The following is a 9,067-nucleotide window of genomic DNA, read 5'->3' on the forward strand; positions in this document are numbered from 1 at the left end:
ATTTGGAGCAGGAGGGGATAGAAAAGAATAAAAAAGAAAACAGAAGAGGAAAGAGGGGGACAGTACAATGAGAGACAAGAACAACAGCAGCAATTACCATGAAAATGTCAGAAAAAACAGAAAATATTAAATTCTATTGCTGAAGTGAAACAGTCAAAAATATTAGTGGTAATAGTAGTAACACATTTTATTTGTAAGTGAAATATATATATATCATTTAACAGTAGTAAACATAACAGAATTATTGTAATTTATATAATTATTTTTCCTAATAAGGAATATTGGGACCACACAACAAATACAAAAGGTTTAGAACTACAATGAAAAATTAGAGACTAGAAGTATAAAACAATTATGGGGTTATTATGAATATAAATGTGTTTTTCCCCCGATTTGAAGACAGAAACTATAAGTGTGATATAATTTAACAGTAGTAAACAATAACAGAATTATTGTAATTTATATGTAATTATTTTTCTTAATAAGGAATATTGGGACCACACAACAAATACAAAAGGTTTAAAACTGCAATGAAAAATTAAAAACTAGAAGTATAAAACAATTATGGGGACATTATGAGTATAAATGTGTTTTTTTCCCTATTTGAAGACACAAACTATAATTGTGAAACAGGTTGTATGAAAGTCTGGAGAATATTTTAATAAAACAAATGTTTACGTTTTTTTTTTAATTAAAAAATTTAAAATATATTTTATTTAATTCACAAAATAATTAATTATTTTTTTTTAACTGTTACTATAAAGAAAATACCGATTCTAGCTACCTTACATGCTTTGTAACGCGAGAGCATCCAACATGCTATTACACACTTCCTCCTGGAGGTGTCAGTAAATAGCTTTATAATGCCCTGCACGTGTTTTTATCAGTAGAGGAAGAGTGTTGCTATTTAATAGTTTTGACTCAAATAAAAGACGAGAAAAATTGATCTAATTCGGAATATAGTTTAATTTAATGTCTTATGACACCGTAATACTGGTTGCCACTGACTTAAAAAACGCATCCCAAGATTCCACCCGTGAGCGTGACGTGTGTATGATTTGAACTTTGACACACTGGGCAGCTAGTGCATTCTTTGATTTGTTTGAAGGAAAAGATGTCGTCCAAAAAGGTGGTGGAGTTGTTTTACGACGTGGTTTCTCCATACTCCTGGCTTGCGTTTGAGGTTTGTATATATATATATATATATATATATATGTATATTTAGATATACACGCATTTATTTTAAAAGCAGACCGAAATAAAAAAATGTTTTGTGTACAGGTCATGTGTCGCTACAGAACCGTGTGGAACATTGACCTCAAACTGCGGCCTGCATTCCTTGGCGGGATCATGCACGCTGCCGGTAATATTATTTATTATTATATTCTATATGACCTGACTTTACCGAATCTTGTGTGCATTACTTGAAACTCATACCATATATAATGTTTCTCTTCACGATAGGCAACAAACCTCCTGGTCTGGTCCCCAACAAATTTGCATATATGAACGAAGATCTGAAACGACTGGCGAAGTATTTTAATGTCCCTGTGCAGGCCCCTGCAGACCCCTTTGAAGCCATGTTTGATAAAGGTACACATGACGTAGTATGAAAGGCAGCAATCATGTTTAAGTAGCCTAGTTTCAGTATTAATTAGTTTACATTTTGCAGCTCTTGTGTGTCTTTTTGCAAACAAACGTTCCAAAAGTATCCAATGCACTACGACCCATTTATCATTGCACTAAAATTAATATATCTGCTCATGCATATGCTCCTGTGCAATACTATGTGTATATTTTGGATATCTTGTATATATATCTTGTATATAGCTTGTTAAATTGTCTTTTACTCTACTTTTATATACTCTTTTTAAAAAAAAAAAAAAACTTGACTACTGCACTGAAAGGAGAAGCTCTCCAATCTCGTTGTGCATCTTGTATAATGACAATAAAGGCCATTCCAATATAGACAGCTCAATACACAAAGTTTTCAAAAATCAGTATGGAGTACGGAACATGTACAGTAATGGATGATATTGTTTGCTGACAGGTTCCTTGACTGCAATGCGCTTTGTGCAAGCAGTGCAGGAAAAAGAAATTGGCGGAGACCAACAGGTAGAGAAGGTGTCAAGAGAGCTTTGGAAAAGAATCTGGAGTGAAGATAAAGACATCACTCAGCCTGCATCGCTGGCTGAGGTTGCAGCTCATCCTAATAACGTTTATATGTTGATCACGATGAAATATTATTAATGTTATATTGTACCCAGGCGGCACAGAAAGCCGGGTTGAGCAGCAGCCATATTGAGGAGTTGCTGAAGCTGTGCACCACCAAGGAAATCAAAGACAAGCTGAAGAGCAGCACGGAGACTGCAATGGATTATAGGGTCAGTTGTCCTCCTTCAGCACCTTTTTATACATTCAGCAATATAGTGACTAAACCTTGGACTAACCTTCCATAGGCGTTTGGCTTCCCCATGGTGGTGTGTCACATCAACGGGAAAGCAGAGATGTTTTTCGGATCAGACAGATTTGAGCTTATGGCCCACTGCCTTGGTAAGACACTTTCACTTTTAGATAACTGTTATTTATTACTGTGATACTTTTTTGACCTGCACATGATTTTAAAGCAAGACGGCATTAAAGGTTAACTGGTTGAGGCAACATGTATTATATACAAGAAATATGATAAACATTAGGATTAATGTCTACTGTATTTTTTGGACTATAAGTCGCACAAGGCCAAAAATGCATAACTAGGTAGAAAAAAACCCCATACATAAGTCAAGTAAAAGTCGCATTTTTATTCATTTTCTACCGGGGGTGCTGGCGCCTATCCCAGCTGTCTTCAGGCGAGAGGCAGGGTACACCCTGGACTGGTCGCCAGCCAATCACAGGGCACACATAGACAAACAACCATTCACACTCACATTCATACCTATGGACAATTTGGAGTCGCCAATTAACCTAGCATGTTTTTGGAATGTGGGAGGAAACCGGAGTACCCGGAGAAAACCCACGCATGCACGGGGAGAACATGCAAACTCCACACAGAGATGGCCGAGGGTGGAATTGAACCCTGGTCTCCTAGCTGTGAAGTCTGCGCGCTAACCACTCTATCGCCGTGCCGCCCACAAGGTTTCCATTATAGGGAAATTTTAACAAATTATTTTGATGTAAAACAATCAGTTTTTTGTGTTTGTGTAGTTGTTTAGACATTGGAGCTGTCACAAAACTATATTGTTTAAAATTGACCCTGATTCAATGTGTGTTTCATGTAGGTGAGAAATGGCTTGGACCTCAGCCTTCTTGTCCTGAAATGTCATCTGCCAAACTGTGAACTGAAAAAGCTGCCTTTTAAACACTAATGTGTTTGTGATTCAACCATATATTCATTTACTTTGCTTATTCAGTCATAATGACCAATAACAAATAACCACTCTTATCCAAATAATACGCATTGCTGTTGAATAAACCACTCTCGAAGAAGCAAAGGTCGCTTAGTGTGTTTGTCGAGTGCTTAGACCGGGCTTATCGCTGACTGAATCCTCCTGAGATGGTAGAGCTTGTTGTACGGGTTCCAGCGGCCTAACGTAAATCTAACAAAAGGCTACGAGGACTGAAATGATGATGAGTAGCAGGACCAGTTTTTCACAAAGCAAAGGAAGGCCGGGCGAAGACGAGGAAATGACAAAAGGCAGTAGAGCTAACACAAAGAAGAGGCGGGGCAAGACTGTTGGGTTACTTGAACGTGTTCATTTGGGACGGAGGCGGTGAAGGAAGGAGGAAGGAGTGATTAGAGAATAAGGTGCTGGAAAGTAGGGTGGAGTTAAAAAAAAAAAAAAACACAGACGCTGGAGTCCAGACAAACAGGTGCACACTGACAGTCATACGGACGAAAAACAAGACCATGGAGACCTGAACCAGGACACTCAGCTATGTGACTGACTACACTACCAAGGCTACACAGGAGGATTTAGAACACCGCTGCAAACCAAAGGTAACACAGAATCTCACTTTCATCTCCTTTTTACCTTAAAGTCAACTGTCAACACATAGATGTCATTATTTAAAAACAAATCCTGTATTAATGGATGGTGTTTCTTATTTAAACATTATCGTCAATGCTATTGTTATTGTGCCTCGTGGGCATGTTGCACCGCGCCGGCATAAGAGTCAAAAATGTAGATGGACAGGTTTACAGATGCTTGGAGGAGCTGACGTCAACAAAGCGATCATGTCACTACGGAAGTCCCCCGATGGGACTACTGTAGTCGGAGAGATTGTGACTACTCTAGACACAACATTAGGTACACTGTACACGATCTAATGAATGCCATATTTTTTTTTTCTTAGTGTAATATCTGCTAGTTTGGGTTCCGACCCACAGTTTGGTAATCCTGTTATATTATAAAAGTAGTTTAGCAGCATGTAGGGACTGCTAAGGTTGTAAAAGGCTAAGAAATATGGCAGCATAATGCAATAAGTGTAAACAAACATACAATAAAGGTCAGTCATGTGAATATGTTTAGAGGTATTATAGTATTTCTAATAATACGGTACTAGAAATTAGTGTGAAACACTAGCATTTCTACACAAATGTGTACATAATATGCCCACTGTGAGTTATGGCTCCACCCATCACAAGAATCAAAACGTTCCGTGTTTGTTTAATGTGTTTGACTTTCAATGACGTCCGTTTTTTTTTTTTTTTTTGCAGGATGTCTTCCATAGGAAACGGAGACTTCCGCTGCACCCAAGGGGACACGCTATGTGGTGCGCTATCAACTATTCACCATAAATATACTTATTTGAATCGTGATCATCATTATGTTTACTCATGTTCAGAGATCCGCGTGTATGAAAAAGAAGTCATCATCGTGCCCATCCTGCTGCTGGCCAGCTTCGTGGTCACGCTGGTCTTCATCCTCCTGCTGCGCTTCTGCCCGGAGAAGGTGGACCGCATTCGAATAAGCACCTTAAAGTCATCCTCCAGGAGAGTGCTTCATGGCATTGATGGTAAGACCAATTGCTGAGGATTTTTAAGATCTTTTAAGACCTTGCAAAGCATCTGTGATGTCACAACTACCGGATGCCAGCTGGTCCTGTCCACGTCAGTTGTCGGCAACCTATTTTTTTGGCCGCTGTGCAGCATCCCTACCTCTGATGCTAGTCCAGATGCTAGTCCACCTGGTAGTTAGGTCCACTCTAGTGTCAAAGAGTTTTGTGATTTTTGTCATGTATGTAACCGCAAATGAGATGATCAATTTTCTACTGGACTGGTCGCCAGCCAATCACAGGGCACATATAGACAAACAACCATTCACACTCACATTCATACCTATGGACAATTTGGAGTCGCCAATTAACCTAGCATGTTTTTGGAATGTGGGAGGAAAACATGCAAACTCCACACAGAGATAGCCGAGGGTGGAATCGAACTCGGGTCTCCAAGCTGTGTGGCCTGCGCGCTAACCACTCGTTGGTCGTGTAGCTGGATGACTTTTTATTCAAACATATTTAATAGACAAAATGCCTCTGGGCATGGCTGTGTTATGGCGTATTTAAGATATTTATTTAAAAAAAAATAGGAGCAGAGATGAATACAAACAGGACGATCAAATCACCAAAGCTTAGCTTGTTACGATTAAAGTGTATGTTTTGTTTTGTTTTGGTTTTTTTAACATTACACCGAGTAGGGCACAAAATATTTACTTTATTATTTAGTACTATATTATTTATTATTATAATATTATTTACTATTACAATTATTTATTATTTACTTTTATTCTGCTGACATTTTAAATGAAAACACTATAGAAATCACACATTTATTTGTGGGAGGAAAACCGGAGTACCCGGAGAAAACCCACACATGCACAGGGAGAACACGCAAACTCCACACAGAGATGGCCGAGGGTGGGTGTGAACTCGGGTCTCTCAGCTGCGAGGTCTGCGCTCTAATCACTCGTCCACCGTGCAGCCAGAACAACATCCTAATCATGTTATTTTTTTTCCACTCCTGCTTTTCCGCAGCTCCTCCCGGCATCAACGTGCTGGAGCACGAAAGCATCGCTATGGATATGCCCAGCACCTACTCCACCTTCCAGCCCCCCAGCACCTACCCATCTAAACAGCTCTCTCTGTCCGTGGACTCGCCGCCTTTGTTGTCCAACACCCAACCTCAGCAGCCCTACAAGGCTCCCTTCGCCCCGATCGTCCAACCCAGAGAACTGCCACGCCAGAGGCTGCCAGAGTCCTTCAATCTGGTCAGCCCGCTACGTGGCTCCTTCTCCTTGCGCTCTGACTCTACCGTGTCCCTGTACAGGGCACGCATGGAGAACAGGAACGTGGTCCTGCGGGTGCTAAATGGTATGAGAGCCCTCACGCTTGGAGCTTTTAGCGATACCTTTTATATAACCTTCCTCCCTTGTTGCATTCAGACTCGGCAGACGCCACAGAGAGACATACCTTCCTGGGCTTTGCCTCCTTTCTGGCCCAGCTGGGACCCCATCCTTTCTTGCCAGAGCTGCTGGGTGTTGTCTCACTGCGAGCCCCTCTCGTGACTGTAGTGGAGGAGCTGGAGAACACAGATCTGCTCAGCTTCCTGTGGAGGTGCAGACAGGTCTGTTTAAAGCATACCATATATACATAAATAAATCTGCATTATTACACATAAAAACTCCTTTTGTGGGTCCAGGTGGAGGAAAACCTGAATCCTCCATGTGAAATGACTGAGAGGAGGATATTTACCATGGCTCAGCACGTGGCCTCAGCACTGGTCTGTATACATTTTTAAACTGCAAATTTGACTCTCAAATATCTTCTCATGTTTGTGATGTGGTAGACACAGTCGCATCATGGACGCCATCGGTAAAAATATCTGGAACCATCCCGGTCAAGGACAGACACCAATAAGATGCTGAAATTACACTAAACCAATTAGTACACATGGCAACTTAAAACCCGAAGCTTACATTGTAGCTATAATGGAGAAAACATTTTGTTGTTGGTGTAACTAACTTTATAGTAAGACTATATTTTACAGTAGACATGGTACCTGTAAAGCTGCATTTTACAGAGGAGCCTAGTTAGTGGTGCCACTATAATCAGCATAGCATTGTTTTTTTTTTATGATTATGTCTTATATGGGGCGGCACGGCGGTCGAGTGGTTAGCGCACAGACCTCACAGCTAGGAGACCAGGGTTCAATTCCACCCTCGGCCATCTCTGTGTGGAGTTTGCATGTTCTCCCCGTGCATGCGTGGGTTTTCTGCGGGTACTCCGGTTTCCTCCCACATTCCAAAAACATGCTAGGTTAATTGGCGACTCCAAATTGTCCATAGGTATGAATGTGAGTGTGAATGGTTGTTTGTCTATATGTGCCCTGTGATTGGCTGGCGACCAGTCCAGGGTGTACCCCGCCTCTCGCCTGAAGCCAGCTGGGATAGGCTCCAGCACCCTCGTGAGGAAAAAGCGGTAGAAAATGAATGAATGAATGAATGTCTTATATGTTAATACTACTACACGATTATTACATCCATTTCAGGCATGTAATAGTAAAATATGTCAGTAAAGGAAAATAACATTTTTAATCTGATGTTCCTGCATACCAGTACTACTGCTACTACAGTTTGAGAATCAATCAATTACACTTTAAAATGCAAGAAACTGAGCATTTGTAAAACCACTCCCACAATTAAAACACTGTTCCATTATGCTTCTGCAACGCGTCGCTTGCTGCTGACCTTTTATTCGGTGTGCAATCCCTGTTGTATCTTTCCAGATGTTCCTCCACAGCAAAGACATCCTGCATGGAAACATCCGGGCTCGGAGCGTCCTGGTGAGCAAACACCACACGGCCAAGCTTTGGGGCCTCCACGGCGTCTACAACCACAAGAACCAGGCAGCCACCCAGAAGGACAATACCAGCATGAAGAAGTGGCAGGCGCCCGAGATATTAGCCAGGAGAACCGCTGGTCCCAGCAGTGATGTGTTAGTCCGCCATTAGAGGAGTTCTCTTAAGCCCTGATTGGGTGAAACATCTTTCAATGTTATTGCCTTTAAAGAAATGACATCTAATTGACTTTATTTCTCCATCTAGTTGGTCTTTTGGCATCTTACTGTACGAAATGGCAACATTGGGTAAGTTGTATTGAAAGTTAATGAGTACTATATGCATGGCACCTGTAAATTCTGATATGGAGCCTACAGTTAATTAACAAAAGGAACTAATTGTGGTTACCTATGTTCCTTTGCAGGAGAAGCTCCATTCGCAGAGCTCCCCGTCAATGAGCTCCTGCAGTTTCACCAGCGAGGGAAGAGTTTGAAAAAGCCTTCCAGCTGCTCCAACTCATTGTAAGGCTCCTCATCCATGCTCCATTCTTTCCTCTGAGACTCTTACACTCTTACTTACACCTCCCGATGCTCTTTAGACACTCCATAATGAAGGGCTGCTGCCAGTGGAAAGATGCAGATCGACCCACGCTGGCTGAGTTGAGCCGCAAACTGGTGTCGGGGGAGAAGAGCGCCTCGGATAAAGTCCTCAAGGTGTCGGGGCCGGTCAACATCGAGCAGTATCTGCAGGAGGCGGGATACGGGGAAGCAAACAGCTACACCGTCTTCTGACCAAAACAAATAGTCTATACACTTTCTTGTGCACTTTTGTCTTTTGGAGACTGTTACATGTTGTTAGTACATGAAGGAAAAACATACAAAAGTATCAATACTCAAGACTTTTATTATTAAGCTTGTTCTTTTCTCTATGAAAACATGTTTAGTGGAGGAAACTGATGTGAACTTGAAAGGTGTTCAGCTTGTTAGTGGATGCCGTGGGATGATGGTTTACCTGCCTTGTTTACCAACCTCCTCCTAGCCAAGTAGCAGAACATATGATGTTATCTATGCTTCCATGTTGAAGGAGACAATGTGAATAAATAATCATCAGTCTGAAGCATTGACAAAAGTGACTTCCGGTGGAAGAAGACCGCAACAAGTGTCCTCCCTGTGTCACAGATAATCAGGTAGCCAAGTCAGTTAGAGCTCCTAAAATGTTGTACATGGAAAATAT

At 41.3% G+C, this 9,067-nt stretch overlaps 2 protein-coding genes across 2 annotated transcripts; both read left to right on the forward strand.

Moving 5' to 3' along the window:
• The first annotated feature begins 884 nt into the window (after positions 1-884).
• On the forward strand, positions 885-3,506 carry LOC131105435 (glutathione S-transferase kappa 1-like). Its single transcript, XM_078790853.1, has 7 exons — positions 885-1,183; positions 1,282-1,363; positions 1,465-1,593; positions 2,051-2,196; positions 2,268-2,384; positions 2,460-2,553; positions 3,279-3,506. The coding sequence occupies exons 1-7, from the start codon at positions 1,115-1,117 to the stop codon at positions 3,335-3,337; spliced, it is 696 nt and encodes a 231-aa protein (XP_078646979.1). The 5' UTR covers positions 885-1,114; the 3' UTR covers positions 3,338-3,506.
• A 244-nt stretch (positions 3,507-3,750) lies between these two features.
• Positions 3,751-8,950, forward strand: styk1b (serine/threonine/tyrosine kinase 1b). The gene is made up of 10 exons (XM_058053548.2): positions 3,751-3,997; positions 4,718-4,773; positions 4,846-5,016; positions 6,034-6,369; positions 6,441-6,622; positions 6,698-6,778; positions 7,784-7,992; positions 8,102-8,142; positions 8,259-8,355; positions 8,433-8,950. Exons 2-10 carry the CDS (start codon positions 4,719-4,721, stop codon positions 8,623-8,625), a joined length of 1,365 nt encoding a protein of 454 aa, XP_057909531.2. The 5' UTR covers positions 3,751-3,997; position 4,718; the 3' UTR covers positions 8,626-8,950.
• Positions 8,951-9,067: the final 117 nt, after the last annotated feature.

The sequence above is a fragment of the Doryrhamphus excisus genome, linkage group LG5 (genome assembly GCF_037039965.1).
Source record: "Doryrhamphus excisus strain RoL-2023G ecotype Guam linkage group LG5, RoL_Dexc_Guam_v1.1, whole genome shotgun sequence".
NCBI lineage: Eukaryota > Metazoa > Chordata > Actinopteri > Syngnathiformes > Syngnathidae > Doryrhamphus > Doryrhamphus excisus.